The sequence below is a fragment of the Pelodiscus sinensis genome, chromosome 7 (assembly GCF_052426305.1).
Source record: "Pelodiscus sinensis isolate ZL-2025 chromosome 7, ASM5242630v1, whole genome shotgun sequence".
NCBI classification, from domain to species: domain Eukaryota; kingdom Metazoa; phylum Chordata; order Testudines; family Trionychidae; genus Pelodiscus; species Pelodiscus sinensis.
Window position 1 is genome coordinate 9,600,439 of NC_143058.1, and position 20,360 is coordinate 9,620,798.

Sequence of the window (20,360 nt, forward strand, 5' to 3'; positions counted from 1 at the left end):
ATAGTGAATAAACTATCACTCCTTATTGATTGTCCGTCTCTGCCTTTCAAATTGTGTTTCAGTAAATAGTATTCTCTGTTCTCAGACATGGCAGAGGAGGTCAACAAATGGAAGGCATTGTCTGAATGCAGATACCATATCCAGATGAGAGTCAAGAATGGTGTCTCATAACCAATTTTGTAACAGTTAGGTGCTTAATCTATTCATTTAAGCTAATTTTCACCATTGACATGCTAACATTCTCTCCTAAGTTTAGATCTGATCCCACAGACCGATTTAAGCCTTTAGAGGACATAATGTTTATTCTAGTATATACTTACTCGGATGATTAATCTAACAGCTACAACACCAGAAGTGGACATTACTTTGGCACTGTTGGGAATCAGGTTAAAGATGGTTGGCATGATGGCTTCTGCTCCATGGTCAAACTTGTTTCCCAGAATGGAGGACAAATGTCTGAAAACCAATTAAGTAGTTCTGGTAAACATGCTTTAGATTATGCTAGTCATAGTAATGTAGAGTATCGACATGCACTATTTCATGATTTTAGTCTCCTCTCTATTTCCACCAAAGAACAAGACATATCTCAAATATTTTCCAGTTATCTCAAACCAGTGCTGTGCTGTCTGCTCATCCAGATTTTTAACAAGTAATAAATTCAGCATGGAAGCTCATCAGATCACTGGCACCCTGTTAAAGATGCACTGGCAAAGCCATAGGGCACTCCAGAATGACTTGGTTTTCTAGCACTTGTCAGTTTCAGATTCCGTTTTCTCTCAAACTTCCGTCTTGCCTTGACATTTGTGAATTTCATAAAGGATTATTAAAAATGCTCTAGTCACCTTTCTTCAAAGTCACTGCCCCAGGAGCATTCAACATTTAGTTACTATGGATGGGGGAACCAGCCCAGAGAAAACAAGAATTGATCTGTATTTTCATCCCAAATTCAGCCTGAATCAAAAGGCAACACACTTCATATTTTTATTATTCCATTTTATGCTGCCTCCTTGCCTGCTGCCCACAGCTGGGCCAGAAAATGTGTGTGAGAAATATCACAAGAGAAGCTATTCTGTTGGCATTTCTGGCCTTAAGAGACCCAGATGAATGGAAACTTTCCGACCCCACTTTGCAGTCTCCTAGAGGAAAGTGGACATTGTCATGTGTTTTCTATATTAAAGATGCTTTGATCTGCAGTTTGTCCCCTTGCTACTGAGTACATACATAAGATTTGTATTTTAACATAATTAAATACAATTAACCACTATGGATCTGATTCTTCAGTCCTTAACCATGACCAAATTCTGCAGTCCATGCAAGCCCACGGATTTAAAATGTGGTGTAAAGGAGAGCAAAATACGGCCCTCCACTTCAGTTCTATTGGAGTCAGCTACCCAGGGCACATTTCATTTTGTTATTTGAAATTGTGATATTACACTATTGAAAGGCATTTCACGGTATTATGGACTTGACCTTGCAGAGGCTGAGTACCCTCAATTTCCATGGTATTCACTGGGCCCTAAAGGTACTGAACTACTCACAGGCCAGGCATTGTATCAGGAGTTCTGTTGTCTTTGCCTGTTTGCAAAAACATATAACTCAACCCAACCTGTTTGACTGTGAACTCACTCTTAGAATGTCTCAAGCAAACTTTGGTCATGAGCAATGTTCCCTGTAAGCTGAGCTCATGGCTAGCTGCCCAGGAGAGATTCAAATGCCATCTAGCTGATTAGTTGAGCGCCTGCAGTCGGCAACGTGTGTTTCTCCTACTAGCGGTGTATATCCACACGTGCCTCAATGCACATAAAATGTATTCTGCACATGCATGGACAAAATTAGAGGAAACACTAGTCATAAGCCCAGAACCAAAGAGCTCTACCTCCTCCCCTTTAAAATGAAAATGTGGTGGTGTGTGTACTAGAGCTAATGGGAGTGCCAAATATATTCTGTGATTTTACAGGCACGGTTTTGTATTTGAATAACTTAGGAACACTTGGAGGCATTTTTAAAGCTAACTTTGGCCAGCAATAAATCTATAAACTCAGATTTTGCCCTTTGCTACATAGGTTATCAATCCGAAGTAGCTCCACTGAAGTTAATGGAGCTACTGCAGATGGACACCGGTGTAACTGAGATCAGAATCTGGTCCATAATGTGAGTAATGGCTTTCCAAGATTAAAAACTGAATTCAAGGCCTGCGCAGTCAACATTTCCAAACACTGTCACCCTACAGATCCAGTGCAGCCTGCATGAAAATGGTTTGTAAATGGCTGTGGTAAAAACCAAGTTCTAACATCACTCTGGCTGTCTAGTGCCGACAAGGTCAAATGTCGTCAGAAATGTGTTCGAGCCAGGTTCTCCTCCCTTCATCTAATGTAACTGTATAACACGGTTTAGAATGTGGAGCTTTGTATTCCTTACCCCAACGTGATACAAGCCTCTCGCACTACCTGAGACCGCAGATCTTTAGCAGACAGTTTAAATGCTCCATCCAGCAGACGTAAGTGTTGGAAGAAGTTATCATATTCAGCAGCTCCAGCTAATAGTAAGGATCGGATCTTTTTCAGCTGTTGACAAATAAGATTTAAGGACTTACAGATAACAAAATAGCAAGACACACTGGTTTCCATTAATGAGAAATAAAAACACTCAGAACTGTGTTCAAGGCTAGTGCTCATTTTTCAATTTCTCTATAAAAACATGAATGTGTTGAGAAAAAGGTTCTTAACACAATCTAAGATCATGCACTTCAGGAATCAACATATTGAAGAAATGTAAGAACATTCATATGTTAGCTTTGGCCATGCTACAGGAATCCAAAAATGTCACTGACCAATGACAAAATGTGGCAAGACATGCATCTGACAAAGTGGATCTTTGCCCACGAAAGCCTATGCTCCAATAAATCTATTCGTCTATAAGATGCCACAGGACTGCTCGTTGTTTATGCAAGATAGACATTCACTTTTCAAGCCAGACATTCACTTTTCTAATTGCATCATGAAAGTTATTGGGACATTTAAACAAGTCAAAGAATCTTAAGGTTGCTCCTCCACTCCCCTTCCCCCCATTTACAATGTTTAGGGGAATGAACATCTTGAAACATTCAAGTGCGCTGTATTCACTGAAACACTACAGTTCTCTCACGGCTATCGCAGTAAAAAGATGGTCTGACTTGAAAAGCCACGAGTCCGATTCTGATCTCAGTTATACCAGTGTAAATCTGGAACATCTCCACTGAATTCATTAGAATCAGGCCTTGTCTACACTCGGAGTGAAATCGTGGCCCGGTGAAATCAATGGCAAAATTCCCATTCACTTCAATCGGACCAGGCTTTCACTCTAGGGAGCCGGTTTTAGCCACTGATGTAACTACACCAATGCAAACCAGTAATCATGGTGCACCAATGTCAAGTCACGATTCAGTTGTAGAGCTCAGGTTCTGACTGGATTAAACTGCACTAGTACATGTCACTGCTTAGACAAGAATTTCAAAGTAACACATGGGATTTGTACCAGTAAAGTTACATCACTGTATTTACCCCAGTGGCAGAAACCAACAAGGTCTTTGCTGATTTAACATCAGAGTAATTTAGCACTTGTCTATAAATAAGACAAACTTACCATGTCCATTTCAGATCTGATTTTGCACTACCTTGCTCCCTGTGCCGTCATTTCCACCTGTGTGCAATGAATGCCAAATGCTACCAAAATGTTTTACCCTCGCTTTGCACAGGTGTAAATGGCTACACAAGGAGGCAGTGAAGAGTCAGGCATTTTGCATGTGTGGATCTTCCCAAACAGAGCACAGATAGGATGTTTCACAATTTTGAACTCCATTTTTTAAAATATGACTCTAAAGTCTAATAGCAATTTTCTAGCTTTCTCTATTTGTTTAAAAAAATAAGTACAGCTTAAATATATGATGACTTATTCAATATGCCTGTTCATGATATTTTCATTCTTATAAACCTAATACTTCATGATTTCCTTACATTTAAGCCCATAATATAAAATTCACCCCATGCAGAGAGTCAGCATACAGCCAATGCACCATTTAAACTGCACAGAAGCCCTATTTAGACAACTTCAGGGATGCACAGAATTTGTGCTGACACTCTGCTAAGGGATGAATTTCACGCATAAAAACCTGACATTAAAATAATTCACATATAAGTCCAATGCTTACTGCAGCTACTCTCTGCTCCCAGTCATGCTTATCATCAGATAGGATTTCCCTAATTTTATTTATGGATTCTTCAAGGTCTCGGCTGGAATAAATCTGTGAATTAAAACAAAAATGTTATCAAGATATAAGAAATACTTGCTCCAGTCAATCAGATGATTTCTCCACTGAACCTTTAACCCCCTTCACTCTTGAATTCTTTACTACCATAAGCAAAAGAACACATACTGTGTGTCGCTCTCAAGCTCTAAGAAACTACTATATTACAAAGTCAAGAAATATTCAATTACTATACAGGATGTTTCAAGTGTTATCCTTTTTTATTGTTTTACACCTCTACAGTTTAAAAGAAGTAAGCAGTATTTCTGGGGTCAACATCATAACTAAAACAGTCTTTTAGGAGGCCATTCAAAATACCAATAAATACAGAAAGACAAATTAACAAAATCTGATACATAAATTGCACCACAAAGTGTGTAAATAACGACTGAATAAGGGAAACCCATATTTCTTGGCACAATAAATAACTGTGCAGGTTTTTACTAGCACTGTTCATGTACCAGAGTTTGAAAGAATGTCCCAAAATAGCCCATTATTCATATAAACGGGCAACAGTTAAAAAGCTGAAGACTACAGGTTGAACCTCTCTACTCCAGCAACATCCATGGTCCGGCATGATTTCAGTTAGCTGGATGTCTGCTTAGTGTAGGTGTGGCAAGTTTCCCACGATCCTGTAAAGTTTGTTTACAACCACCAGTCCTGGCTCTCAGTGTCTGTGCTGTTGTTCAACTCTAAATTACCCTTAAAGAGACCAGCAAGCAGTGGAAGTGTTGGAAATGCTGCTAAGCATTCGCATGATTTTTATGCTTTACCTATTTATTTCCTTATGTCACTACAGTAAAATTGTGTAACAACACTAACACTTTAATATGATGAAAGTGGAGAAGGGTTGGCTAGGCGTAGGCTTATCTAGGGTGTATCAGTATAGCCATACATTATTAAGTAGCATTGCAAGTGCTGTTCCATTTATTCGCCACGATGAAATTAAAATAAGAGAGACCCACTCGCTATAAGATTAACTTCCTGTGGTTCAGCACTGGTCAGGTCCCAAGGGTGCTGGACTAGAGAGCTTTAAATACACAGGTGCAAAGAATTTTCTGAATGTCAAAGTACAAGAGTTCCACTGCATCAGCCTATAGCAAGTCAATGCTGTCATCACAAAAGAATGCTCGGTCTTCTTGGTTAGCCAACAGCGTTGAGGTGGTTGAAAGGAATTTTGCAAGAGTGATATTTGCAACATGTCAGCAGTGCAAGACAGGCTTGTCCTGAAGTCAGTGGTTCAATCCAGCCCTAAGTCCGGAACACCCTTTGTAATGAGTGTGACGTGTGCATGCGCGCAGAGAGGAATTTAGCAGTGGTTTGCACACAGTTCTTTCTGGATTCCAAGTCTTGCCCACCTGCCTTAACTACTACCCCTTGTGAGTCAGTGCAGTTTTATCATCACCCTTCTACAAAGGGGAAAGCTGAAGCACTGAGAAGTAAAAAAATCTGTTTGTCCTGGCTGACACACATCTCCAACAAGTGCAAGATCTCACAGTTCAGAATTAGAACTCGAGAGCTTCTAGCTCCCAGCTAGATTTCAATCCTCGTCTATTCTTTGGTGCTTCTCTAATGTTGCCACCATACATAGTGGTAAATGAGAAAACAGCTATGCGGTGGGCATCATGGTGTAACATGCGTGTTACCAATCCAGCTTTGGTATCTTGACTATTCTGCCATCTGCAGGGAAGGCCAGATACTGCAATGGTCTCAACCAGGGGAGGCACCAATATAAAGGCACCAATCAGGACTGTAATAATTAATATTGCTTAATTGAGAAACTAACATTTGATCACACGGTTTATTTAACCTTGGGAAGATAACTAGAATCAAATACCCAGATCTTTGACAGATGCTGAAGTGACAATTACCCCAGGGAGAAAGAGGCAGGAAAGTCAGAGAATTCATGAGATCAGTTTAAAATCCTCTAGTCTATCAGGAATGGCTGAACAAAGTCTATCTTCAACCACTCAGGCACTGAGATAACTAAGAGCGGCCCTCTAGTATTTGAAGAGCAAATCAAATAATGCTGGAAATATTCAGTCTGGCAACTATCCTGGTCAGGAGAGAGAGCTGTGTGTTGACCTGGGGACCTCACTGGTGCTGAAACAGGGAATTTGCCAAACTGGGAGAGGTCAATGCCAGCCCCTCTGTTGCTAGTGGCAGCAAAAGGGGCTGCCATTGATGGAGCAGGGTCTGGGGATAGGAGGGGCTCTCAGGGGAAGAGGTATGGTGGTTGTAGAGCTCTGCCCATGCTGGCCAGGATCATAGTCCCATAGGAGCACAGCCCTGTGGCCAGCAGCGGAGTCCTGTTCCAGGGCAACACTCCTGTCCCCCACCCTAGGGCTCTCCAGCCACCCTGTCTCATCCTCTGAACTCCCCCTTCCTCCCCTCCCCACCCAGCACCCACTCCTCCACATCCCTCCCTGATCTAGAAGGCTGCAAATGAGCTACCTGCAGCACTCCGGGAGCTCTGGCGGGGTGAGGGAGGAGCTGCTCAGCACAGGGTCCCCAGCTTCCCCATGAGTGCTCCAGCCCCAGAGTACCCACCAATGCTGGACCACAGATGTTGCCAAACGAGGGAAATCCAGATGACAGAGGTCCAACCTGTACTGACAAATCCTAGGTGCATGTGACCATTAGAAAACTTTCCACTGTTCATGTGAGTGCGGTGTTCAATCGTTCCTCTTTTGTCTATCATAGTTAGATGAACTCTCTACTGAGGCCGAATCTCCCTTTGTAGCCTTCACAAGTCTCAGCCCCCAGTAGAACTCTCTACTGAGGCTGAAACCCCCTTTGTAGCCTTCACAAATCTCAGCTCCCAGTATTCTGTAGGTGCAACATCTCGTGACTTGCCTTTACTCTCTGTCCATAACTGCACCACTTGCTTCAGGGAGTTAGGTCAGATCCAGTGTAGGATGGCCTGTTCATGTTAAAGATTCTTCGGTGGCTTGCTCCAGCCACCGTCACAGCCCTTGTTTCTTCATTTCCCTCCCCTTTCCTTCAGTCTGCTGAGCACTGACTTCCCTTTCAGCCCTCCAGACAATTGCTCCTCTGCAGCTCCTGTCATTTGTACTCCCCTGCTTGCATCTCTCTGGCTCGCCCACTCTCCATCTCTTTCAAAATCTGAAAACTCCCTCGCGTACCTCTTTATTAGCACTCGCCACCACTGAAGTTCATGGGCCTCAACTGCCGATGTCAGTGACAGCGGGACTGCGTTGGACATCTGTGTTATACTGTTAAAAGTTTTTAAATAGATTTGTTCTTACCTGTACTGTTGGGACGTCCTCGAACGCTTTAATAAAATCTTCCTCATCGACAGCACCAGCTCCCTCTTTGGCTGCTGACAGACAGATACATGAGAAAGTCTTTTCACCCCCTCATCAACAGTACCCTCAACAAGAGAAAGACTCAGCTATGAAAGCACCGAACGAAGTGAAAATTCACACACTTCTCAGACCTACAACGAAAGAGTGATACAGCAGTAATGGGAACAATGCTGGCAAGGAAATCCAAAGCCAAACATAACCCATGCACTGCGTCCTTCCATTCCTGGGCACCTCAGAGCACATAACGAAAGCCATTCAGGCAACCACTCTACTGTTTAAGGGGTGCTGCCTGAAAAGATGAGATGGAATATTATCTTTAGTCTCTTTTATAATTAATGACTGAGGGGCTCTCCAGACAGGAGCACAGACTGACGATATGGAGATAGAGAGAAAAGAGAAAGGTTTAAGGACATTATTCAGCTGGGGAGGTTCATTTGAGAATGCAATCAGGAAAGTTTGCTTTAGTGGCATTTTGCAAATCCATTCAGAGTTATTGTTCAGTTGGGTTTTTTCATCCTTCAATGAGTCAATCAGAAGTTGGAGGTCAAGTGGCACAAATGTTTAAAAACAAAACAAAACACACTTCTCAACTGGTTTAAATTTCATGAAACTGAAGTTGAACACACACATTTTTTACCTTATTTGTTAAATAAGCAGCCTGTGTTTAAGCTTTTTAACTGCAGAGGTGCAGTCCCTTTAGGAGGAACAGGTGGATCACTGCACAGTGTTGCTTCAAACACAGTGTTGAAGCTCATTATGTGGATCTCGACGTTGGAATCATTGCAGGTCCACTCTTCCAGAACTCATCTTTGGCGTTCAGCCAGAATTAGTGTCATGCTCTCAGACAGAGCAATTCACCATCCTACAGAGGTCTAGCACAAGGATTATGCAGCAATTAGATTCTGAAAATAAAGCTTAAATGGGACTTTAGTGATGATTAGATGCTGTGCAGCCCCTTCACAGAGAGGTGAGTTTCACCCAGTATGCCATATTGCCTTACCTGTGGACTTTGAGCCCAGGGCTGCAGACCCAAGCCTGCGAGCAGTCCCCATGCCAACTCTGCGGGAGTTCGGAGGGGCCTTAGAAGATGTAGACGAGCTGGCAGACGAAGGTCTGTTCCCGTCCACGGAGTCTTCATCATCAAAATTTTTATCTGAGGAAGAATCATATTCGGCCATAACTCAGGAGAAATTAAAACTTTCCCCAGCTGTGTACTATATTGGAGCAAATGCTCCATGTCTTTCTTGGAAGAATACTAGAAACGGCTCTCACTTCAACAGCTTTTTAAGGCATCACTAAATTATTTTTAAAATAAACCAACAAGCTATGATCCATGTCTGCACCCAAGTGTCCTTTTGAAATATACATTCAGGGAGCTGGACAGCTTTGGAGATCTACTGTCACCTGAAGCGGGACAGTTTACATCCAAGCTAGCCCCGCAGTGATGGAGAAGCACTACCAATTGACAGCTACTGTGGGGGTCTCAAGCCAGACCCCTTACCTTTGCATACGCTTTGCTGCTCCTTTCCCTGCCAGAAAGGAGAAAGCAGGCCTTAGTACAATTGAGAATTCAGGCAGTGGTCTGTCACCGTGGCTTAAGAGGTCAAGGACTGAAGGGCCCATATATCCTGAGCTATCCTCTCACCCAAGAAGTGGTGCATGTACAACAGGACCGAGGGCAGCGCTGACATATCACGTCTGATGAAGTGCTATGTGGACGAGAGAACGCTCTTCCATCTAGGTAATTAATCTACCTCAATGAGAGGGGGAAGCTATTTTGGCAGGAGAGCACCTCCAGCTGACAGACAGTGGTGTCCACAGCACTTCAAGTCGAGGGAACTTACGTCTCTCAGGAGGGTGGTTTTCCACACTACTGAGCGAGGCAAGTTACATTGACTTACGCGATAGTACAGACAAGCCCCAAGGCTCCTCAGAGGGGCAACGTGGGGAAGATCACCGGGACTGCTTGTGTGGTGCATATGTTCTGCGGATCGGTAAAAACGCCGGATTTCGGGGCTGTGAATCATGCAACTTTCAAAAGCTGTAAATCCACTTTAACTTGTTTTTAAATGATAATTTGCTACATAGTCCATCAGAAGGTGCCAAATGTTTGGATGGTTGACCCAGGCTTTGTGTGCTAAGAAAATAAGCCTGAGTTTAGCTCTGCTTCCATCCAAATCTACTCCCACCACACAGCCCTTCAGGACCACTTTTCACCACCTAGGGTGACTTGCCTTTGCAAAAGGCAAAAAGCGGGATGTATGCAGGTGTGTCACCCGCCTCTTTGGTCTTGCCCTCTATCCCCTTCTCTCTGTCCGAAACTCCTCCTCCTCTCCCTGAGGCCCCACCACGGGCAAGAACAGAAGTCAAAGCCCAGCCACAGTACGAGCTGCCCACGCTGCTGTGGGGAGCCCCAGGCCCTCCCCCTATCCTGAGCAGAGAGATGGGTTGCCAGAGACCAGCTCCTGGCCCACGTCCCACTCCCCAGTCCCATCAATGCCATCTGTAATCATCCAAACAGGCCTCTGTGGAGCAATTCAAGGCACTTGCTCCAGCCCCGGCCCAAGCACATTCAGCATTTAACAGGTCTGGGCATTCATTAGTCACTCACTCCCAACCCAGCATACAATTTAAGTACCTGCCTAAGTCCTGCCCTATTCAGGAAAGCTTTTAAGCATCAGTTTCACCTTAAGCATAGGCATACAATGAAGTGACTCCAGGGGTGACGACATTCCTGCCCCGGGCCCTCTGCACCATTTAAATCCTTGGCATGGGATGGCGAGGATGGGCTTGTGCAGACCTTTAGAACTGAATTTCACCCCAGCTATGTTTTCTTTTAAATTCTTATATAGAGCTATATAGCTATTAAGTAAATGATTCATTACTATATATTACCAGCCAAGAGGACATCATTACCATAAATATAAACACAACACAGAAAAAGCTGCAGTATTTACAAAATAGCACTTTTATCCAGTAGTATACATCCTCTTTCAGTTGCATTAATGTCCATCTAGTGTGTCATTTATTTAACTTAAAAATAATCAAGCATGTGCTTTTCCAACCCTGTTTCCCTCCCCACAGCCAGCACACACAAAAGGGTGTGGTTTCCTATTCCAGATACTGAAGTAAAATAAAAACTCAGAAACCACACATCAAGCAGGACCTCGTTTTTGTAGCATGTTAGTAAAATTCCATTCATTTTGTTAACATTCCAGTCTAAAATGAGCTTTCCTGAACATTAGCTATAAACAAAATTACAATCACATGGATCTTCTTGTACATTAAAAGTCAACATGGGGGCCAAATGTTATTTTTTTCCCCTAATATCTATGTTGAATACTCTTTAACAGCCAAAGAGCATTTCCTGGATTGAAAATTAAGGATAATATTCTGGCACATTCAAGGCTGCACACCAGGTCTTTCAGCAGCACATGTACTGGACAGAAAGAGAAACAAAGAACAGAATAAATCTGAATGTGGAGTTCACAAAATAAAATACAACCAAGTCAGCTACACAGTAAAATAAGGAAGGACATTGTTCCCAATTCAATACCTGATGGTCACAATCATTATTTAGAATAAGGATCAAATGTTGCATTCTAGCTGTAAATCCTAAAAGGCCAAATTTAACCCAGTGTAATTCCACTGACTTCAATGGTTGAGAGCCAGGGATCGATTTGGACCACAATGTTTAATGTTTAACAATCATGACTATTCTCCTGCCTTATGACCCCAATGCTCATTAGATGACTACTAATATCCATCGGAGACATGCCTTACTAAAAGAGGCCTTTGTCTGCTCACTCCTCTGCTCTCTCTTTCAAAAAATGCAATTTGCTTAAAATCTCTTCTATTTCCTTACAATCATTAAAAAGAAAAAGAGAAAATATTGCTTACAAGTGCATATCCTTTTGCAAATAAGCTTCCTCAACATTCCTTCATATCTTCCATAGCGTGCCCAGCTGTAACACTGTTTCACAGACTGCTGCAGCTTTCAGCCCCGAACAGAATCAATCATTGCTCCTGTATTCATTAAGCTGCTGTCTTCACACGTGGATTTAAACAGCTATGGCTTCAGTCCCGTCTGTACAACTGAGGCTCTGTCAGATTCACATGAACGTCCATAGGAGCCCAGAAAACTTCAGGCCACTTGCAGGAAGGAAATTCACTGCTACTGTTAGTAACCGAGGACAGACAAGCCTAGAACATAGGCGAGCTTACTATCTTGCTGGCTTGGCTTGCAATGGAAACTAGCCTGAGTTTATCCCTTGGGAAGCTCTAACAGGAGCATCTCAACAGCTGTCATCATTTGTCCATGACGAATAAATTTAGTCATTATTCATTTTGCAGCGTAACCCCTTCAGGTCTGGGTGAGGTGTAAAAGAAGCAGAAGGTGCTATCCCAGGAGTTCAAGGATCTGAGCAGATAACGAGCCAATGTTTTCTTCACCATAACTACTGAGCTGGCACGTCAGGGAGAATGTTTCAAAATAGCATGGGATGTTTTAAAACTTAACTATAATCATAAAAGTCTCAAGTGGATACTTGAAAAATATGACCTGCTTGGGCCCTTAGAAACTTCTGCTAATCATTGTAGCCGAGTCTCTTGTTAGCTAGCTATATATGGGTGGTACTTGAACAGAGCACTATTTCTTGTAAAGAATGTTGTAAAGAATACCTGAGCTAGTCTTGCCCAATGCATTTCTAGTTAAGATGCTGCATTATGGTCTTTGGGCCTGATTCTACATGGTGCTGAACGCCCTCTATTCCCACTGAGGTCAACGTACCCATCTGTGTATTCCCAAGATACCTATTGTCTTGGGATCTAAGCATCAATGGATCCTGATGTGCTTGGCACCTTTGTAAGATGAGACCCTAAAGCAAGAGTGGGGAACCTTTTTTGGGTTGGAGGCAGCTGCCCCACAGAAAAATCTGTTGGGGCCGCACAAAAACAAAACAAAAAACTCCACACACACAAAAAATCACCTCAGCAACTTGGCCTCTAACTGAGAAGGAGAAAGTCACTCCCCACATTTCCCTCCTACAGCAGAGCCTAGGGGGGCCCAGCCTGGTAGATTTTGTGTGCTCCAACCCTGCGGTAGGGCAGTGTGGGGGGGGGGAGGCTGGAGTGCCAGCACAGACTCCCCAATGCTGGGGGAGGGGCTGAGCCTCTGGGGCCAAATCCTGGCAAGTCAGGGACCACATCCGGCGCCTGGACTGAGGTTCCCCACCACTGCCTTAAAGCCCTAAGCCCACATTTTCAAACTTACATGACTTAAGTTAAGCAACTAAATCCATATTTGGTCATCTTTAAAAAAAAAAAAAGAGAGAGAGAGAGAGAGAGAGAGAGAGAGAGAGATAGACAGACAGACAGACAGACAGACAGAGACACTGAGCACCCACAAAGAGATCAACAGGACCTATGGATTGTCATGTGCCAACAGTGTCTGTCTGCTATGTATATTGGACAAACTTCTCAGACACTTCGCCAAAGAATCAATGCACACTAAACAGACATCAGTCAGTTTCACAAAGAAAAAACAGTTTCTTGAGGTTTCAGCCAGACTGCGCATTGTCTCAATGACCCTACTACATGCATCCTGATTCATGAGACTTTAACACCAGACTACAAAGGGAAGCCTCAGAACTGTCATTCATGCTTAAACTGGACACTTTACGAATGGGCCTTAAAGTTGCTAATTATCTTACCCATTACAAAGATAGCTTCCCCAATTATCACCCCTAATATCATTATTTCATAGACACTAACTCCCCCCCCCACCTCTCCCTCTGTTCTAAAATCTGATTTGTCAATTTTATGTGTGTTCACTTTTTTTGATTGTATCCCTTTGGTATATATGGTCATGCCAATTTTCTTCCACAATTTGATCTGAGGAAGTGGGTCTGGCCCACGAAAGCTCATCACCATCTTGTTAGTCTTTAAAGTGCTGCATAGTCCTGCTTCTTGTTTCTGAGAAACAGGCTTCTGTCGCTGAGATGCATGACACTGGGCTACCAAGTTTGGAAATTTTGACCTAAAGAAACTTCATCTAAATGACTATCTTGAGGTCTCTTTTGAACCAGCATACGCACCAAAAACGACTGCATGGCTCAGAGAATCGGTACACAAACTTTACCTCTGAGTTCAAAACCAACCCAGGTTGACGTGACAAGGCATTACTCCCTAGCTTTCTGATGCCCTATGTGAAATGTACTAATGGGTCTTAGGCAGATTTCAGAGGAAAATGCCCACAGCACGCAAATGGCATCATCTAACCCAAATGGCATTATCTAACCAGCCGATGTAACACATCCCGCGTACTCCTTTACACGTCCTGTACTCTGTGCCACGCACTGGCCTATTTTGTTTAGGCTAATGCTGTTTGGATACCTCAGACTATACCCTCTAGTCCAGCATCCAGTATCCCTGTCTCCTTCTGTGTGGATGTCAGATCAGCTTGGGAGTCAGACAGCTACTTTTCCTATGACCATGCTTGGGACACGCCCAGGAACTAGCCCACACCAGGATATGCATATTTATATGAATTTTACAGATAACTAGAAAAACAAGGTTACAACATAAAAAGGACAAACCATGGAAATAAACTGGGAGAATAGCGACGAGGAGTCCTGTGGCACCTTATAGACTAACTGAAGTGTAGGAGCATAAGCTTTCGTGGGCAAAGACCCACTTCGTCACATGCATCTGACGAAGTGGGTCTTTGCCCACGAAAGCTTATGCTCCTACACTTCAGTTAGTCTATAAGGTGCCACAGGACTCCTCGTCGCTTTTGCAGATTCAGACTAACACGGCTACCCCTCTGATACTGGGAGAATAGTTACTCTCCTTGGCAGCATTATTAAAAAGATACAACCGAGTGTTGCTCCAAACACAAGAAGATAAAACCATCCAGGTACAGCAACTTCTTGTTACAGTTTTTCATTCAGCACAGTGTAATCTCCCCTCCCCTCCCCTGACCTTGTCTCCCCCTTTCAGTATCTGCCCACTGCCCTCCCCTTCTCCATATCAAACACACCTTAAAGGTGCCCTGCTCTACCCAGCCACTGCGATGTCAGCTACTGCCTACAGGAGTCTGCGGGTGTTCTCAGCCTTCGCTGCCTGGCAGTTGGCTTTTCCAACAAACAAGCTCCATGCTTCCCAGCGTAAACTGGAAAACCTCTGACCCAATCCATTCAGTCATCATCTCGCCATCTTCAACACTTACTTGGACGGGAGTTCTTCCCATTCACCCAATCCATTATCCCGAAAAGATACTGCTAGCTGACGAGAGCCAGGTAACCCACATCTGTGGCTCATCATGTGAAGATATTCCTGTTTCACTGTTAACTTGTTCTTCCCGTTCTGTGCATTTTACCCATCTGTTGCCTTCTGTTGTAAGCTAATTGTAAACACTTTGAAGCAGGGTGTGTCTAGTTGCTCTTCCATAAAATTCCGAACAATAAATAACAACGCTTACCCCCTAAGAAAGGTGGGCATCCCTCGCTGCATCTTTGCCAAGAACGAAGTGGGGTTTTAAAGCCCACCCTGTTCTTTGATCTAAACTAACATTTTTCTATTTCCTTTCCTTGGATAGGAAATGTCAATTTAATCATTTTGGCTCCTGTTACAATTCTATTTAAACAAGAGTTAATTAATTAAGTTACTCCCACTGCCGTATGCATTAGTCTCCCTTAAAAGAGTGTAAATAACTTTCTTTTAGGCATCTTGACAGTGGGAATTGGTTTCTGTTTCACAAACACATCACGCTTGTACAAGTCACACTGTGGCTTTGATGTTCATCCTACAGCTTCCCAAGCAAAAAATAAGCAGACTCATTGCCAGTGCAAGTCGTTTAATCAGCCTGGTAATTTTTTTTTCCTCTCCTCAAGGAAGTAACTCAGAAGACAATCGTGTATTATGAGAAAAATCACATTTGTTTTAATTATGTCATTAATGTTTCCAGTATAATCAATTAAATTAAGGAGAATGGTGTCCAGATACTGATGTGATAGATGCCCTATAATAGAACTGATCGTCGAGTACAACTTTTATACAGCACCGTGAGTATGTCAGTGCTTTAGAGAACAGAATAAGCCACAGCCCCAAAGACTTCATAATCCAATACTAAGAAAGTCTGCCAAAATCCTGAGTCAGCCACTGCAAAACAATGTAATAGAAGATCAAACAAAACATTGCACAGCCTCCTTAGTTCTTATTCTCAGGACTGTATCGCAAGCTTTGTTGGTGATTTTATAAAAGCCTCAGCTCTTGGACCCAGGATTCATGTAGAATTTCAGCTTTCTTTGAATGTTTGTGGGAGGAAGGGCGCTATTTTCTTTTGTAAATGTTATTCCTTGCGGCTGGAGAGAAAAGCTTGAAAACACGAATCCTCATGATGCAAAAACCAGAAACCCAATAAAAAGAGCCTAACATAGATTAGCTCTAAATTCTCACGATTTTAATCTAATCTCATGACTTATATGGGCCAGGCTCGTGAGTTTGGAACTCCTGGGGTTGGCAATACCATAAGCTCCAAAGTTAGGGTGACAGTTTTCTGCAGTGGTTATGCATATTAATTCATTAAGAGAACGGTGGTCAGATGACCCAAGAGGATGATTCCAAACCCATTAACCTATGGAAGACATAAAACAAGATCCAAAAAAGGAGCCAATCCAAACTTTCGTGGATGTGAACAACCCCATTAAGGGCAAGATCATTATTAGTATTGCAGTAGCATTTAGAGACATCACAGACAAGCTCAGGGCTCCTCTTGCTAGGTGCGGTGCACACACATAGCATAAGACAGGCTTTGCCTCAACTTAAAATTGAAATAAGCTGACAAGACAGGCAAGAAGTGGGAAAGGAAATGGCAATGAGGTGATTTGTACAGCACCTGTCCATGACAGGGACGCACTAGTGCTACAGTCAATACAAATCTCTCTCTATATACATATATATAAAACACATTTTCTGTAGGGTGGCAGGGTGATGTCATCACACCACTTTGGGTCCACAAGCTCCGCCCTGGCATGGATACTGCCTAAGGAAGGCAAAGCCGCCTGGCAGCCCAGCCTGCGCAGATTCCACCTCTGAAAGGTCCTGTCCGCTCGGCTCCACCCACAGCCTTTCGGACACCCTGTCCCAGGGGTTGCTCTGGCCGCCTATCCTCCGCCATGCCTTGACTGGCCGCATCCTGAGCCCAGCACCAAACTGTGCCGCTGGGACCCAAGCGCAGGCCGCCTCCCAAGCCCAAGCTGGCTCCCGCCCGCCCAGCCATGCATGGGGCTGCAGCAGTGAGTGGCACTTCTGCCAGGCAGGCAAAGAGGCGCCTGTGCAGGTTGGGCCCCCTTTGCCTGGCACTGTAGCCCCTCGCCCTCCCTCCTCCCCCAGGCGGTTGGAGCACCAGTGCCGCACAGAGAAGTGCTCCCCCTTCCAGGCTGGGGAAACAGCAGCACAGGAGATGCTGTCTGGAGGCTTTCCCTGTGCTTCCATTGGCCAGAATCTGAGTAATGGGAACAGCGGGAGGCCGAGCCTGGGGCAAACGCAGGGCCTGAAGACCAGTAAGTTCCCCCCATCCCCTCATGCCCAACCCTTGGACCTCCAGCCCTCTTACTTACCCTCCACCCCCCGCTGAGACCCCGAACACTCAGCCCACTCCTGCCCTGGCCCACCTGGCCAGATACCCTGCTCCCTCCCCCCGGCCAGGCACCTTACCCCTAGCCTGCTCATGCATCCTACCTCCCACCCAGACCTCCCACCCTCCACCCCAGATCCTGCATCCCCATCCCTATACCACTCACTGGCAGCCCATCCCACACATTGAACCCCTCATTTTTGGCCCCACTCCAGAACCTAGGGGGCTCACAAAATCCACTGAGCCTGGAACCCCAGAAGAGCCAATCTGGCCTGAAGCCTTGAGCCTCAGTCCTGCCCCCCACCCCATGGGCTGGAGCACCAGGGGAGTGAGGTGTTTCAGTTGTAAGCCTCATCAGTGAAGGTTGGGGGGGGGGGGGTTTGGAGGGGCGTCTTTTCCTTCTCACTTGTGTGGCCCCCAACTGATTTTTCTGTGGGTCAGTGGCCCCTGACCCAAAAAAGGTTCCCCACCCCTGCCATAAAGAAAGACAATGTTGAAACCTTTTTATGTTGGACCTAATATTTTACTTCCTTTAAAATGAAGCCTGGCCAACAAAGCCCCAGTTGGGGCCCAGCCCCGATCTGGCTGCAGCATCCTGTCCTCAGCCCCAAGCCTGGGGCAGGCCCCATCTGGCTGCAGAAAGGGCTGGTGGCGGCTCCCCTCCCCCCCTCCGCTGCAGCTCTGGTAGGAGGTGGAGCCATGATCCAGCTGCGACGGACAGAAAGGGCTGGTGAGCATAGCGAGCGGCGGGCGCAGCCCCCTAGCGATAAATAAATAAATAAGATAATTTGCCCAGTGTTACAGCGGTGACTAAAACTGACTCCCGGTCTGGTGCTCTAGCCCCGGAAAGCATTCCAAGACGTTATGCTAACCAAGGAAAATCACAGCACAGGCCTTGAAGAAAAACGCAGGATCAAATAGTTTTAAAAACGCAATGACAAAGAGAGAAAACAAATCCAGCTTTTCCTGTGCTGCTCTCTGCCTGCCTGTCCCCAGAAGGTTTCCTTTTTTGGCTTTTCAAAACCCAGGGTTCCAGTTAACATTCAGGCTCTGTTTGTACTGAGATAGGGTTATCTCTCAACGCAGTTTTCCACTGCTAAATTGAGAGTATATTTAATGATCAGCAATAGCTTGTTGTTTTTATGTGAATATTTCATCTTTTCCTGTTGACATCAGTAGTAGCATTTCTCTTTTTTTATTGACAGTTTGGACCCTTGAAAATTCCCTTTAAATTATACGCTGGGTATATGTCTGCAGGAGCTGTGAGCGAAGATATTGAACATCCTCCCAGGATCTCTTATTAGCATAATATTTATGACCCACTTAGCATTCTTCTCAGTGAGCTGAGCTCTAGCAATGCTGATCAATGAGCAAGACACGTGTATGTCACAGGGGAAGAGAATCTTTAATAGTCAATACAGAAGCAAGAATAGCTTTGCAGAAGCAGAGGTATTAATTGCATTACTGACAGTGTGGCTGTGTTGAAATGGGTTTTTATTTTGAAAATAGTAAGTAAAACATCATGATGGATTTTAATGTTTAGACACATACTAATGCTTTGCACTTTCACAGCACCTTTTCTCAAAAGGTAGAAAAATGCCTTACACCTGTTAAGCATCTCAACCACCTGGTGAAGCAGGAAGGTATTACCCTCTTCCCCCATTTTACAGCTGGACAGACTGAGGCAGAGTGGTTAAGTGACTTGCCAATGCCACCCAAGAAATCTGTGGCAGAGGCAGGAACAAAACACAGAGTCCTAAGCCCCAGTCCTGCTATTATCAAAAACCATCCTCCCCCTCTTCCTTACCCCCTGGGGTTTTAAGAATCAGAGTAATAATCCAGATATATAGCTATTCCCACAGGAAACCCAATTTCAAGATTTGTATTACTTACACACACACACACACACACACACGCGCGCGCGATAACTGACAAACACAAATCAACTGAAAAGCTAGGGTTGGTATTTATTAGAAAATTCATTTTGATTTTTGTTGTGGAGAAGCATTTTAATCGTAGGGGCTCAGTCCTGCTAGGAGTCACGTGTCAGAGGTAAGGGTAACCAGCACTTATCAGAACTGGTCCCCAATATTGCTGTTTGGCATTAACTAACAAAGAGAGACTGTTTCAGACTCAGATGCAGGGAGACATCTGTTGGTGAATTTTTTATTTGCCTGATGCCCATGGGAATATCAAAGAGTGCAATCATTTGGGCAGTCAATAGGCTAAATCCTGTTTGCTTTACTCACACTGGCAGCCCCACTAAAGTGAATAACAGATCTAGAGTGAGGAGAGGCAGACTTGGGCCAATATTTACAACCTTATGGATGGATGGACGGATGGACGTTCCTTTTTACATATGCAGCATGGGAATTCTGCTTGTAAATGTACCAAGTCCTCTGAACCCAACAAAACAGGGCTCAGGTTTCTAGCCATTAGCACCATCTGTTGTCATGACATCAGGAGAAGAAATGGTGCCTTTCTAGCCTGCTTTCCCCCAGAATGGCATTTATGGTGCAAAGTTTTCAGCCTACTGAAATAATTAGTAAATCATTAAATCAGCAAAGTGCTCTGTAACATTCAGTCTCTGTAAGCTGAAGAACGTCACATTTTACATTTCTATAGCATCTACCCTCCCCTTCTGAAGGATCCTGAAGTGCTGTACCTTTTACACACAAATTGCATGCAGGGATGGAGAATGGCTGACAACCTCCACAAGGGCCATAGGATCACTATTGCCCACACAAAATAGATATGGGTTTGCATTCTAAAGTCTCCTCTGAACAGCTCACCAGAGGGAGAAATGCTGCAAGAAATAACTTTTTGTATGCAATGGTATTGTTTAGGGATGCGAACGTCTACACAGTTAACCAACAAGCCTGGGTCCTCTCAGTTACAAGCAGCCCCCCCTGGCCCTTTATCAGAGGCAGCCGGGGGGGACAGGAAGAAGGGGGGGAGCTGGTACACATGGGGAACCAGCCGGCTGCAAAGCCAGCTCCCCGCACGTGATGGTTCCCATGGCGGTGTCTGCCCTCCCTCCACCCCTCACTGCTGCCTCCCACAGAGGCAGAAACATGAAGCGGGGGGGCAGGCAGGAGATGGTGCTTGTGGG

The 20,360-nt window shown here is 44.4% G+C and overlaps 1 protein-coding gene across 23 annotated transcripts in view; it reads right to left on the reverse strand.

Annotated features, from left to right (window-relative positions):
• The window catches only part of CLASP1 (cytoplasmic linker associated protein 1), a 250,612-nt gene that overhangs the window by 111,231 nt on the left and 119,021 nt on the right, over positions 1-20,360 (reverse strand). For 18 of the 23 annotated variants that reach the window (XM_089779659.1, XM_089779647.1, XM_089779643.1 and 15 more), the window contains 5 exons: positions 8,612-8,764; positions 7,552-7,625; positions 4,187-4,279; positions 2,419-2,564; positions 321-456 (listed from right to left, as the gene is read on the reverse strand). In XM_089779659.1, coding sequence (XP_089635785.1) covers positions 321-456; positions 2,419-2,564; positions 4,187-4,279; positions 7,552-7,625; positions 8,612-8,764 — 602 coding nt within the window. Of the gene's footprint in view, positions 1-320; positions 457-2,418; positions 2,565-4,186; positions 4,280-7,551; positions 7,626-8,611; positions 8,765-11,511; positions 12,906-20,360 lie in introns of those variants that run through there. The other 5 variants (XM_089779645.1, XM_075933082.2, XM_075933097.2 and 2 more) reach the window with 3 other exon arrangements.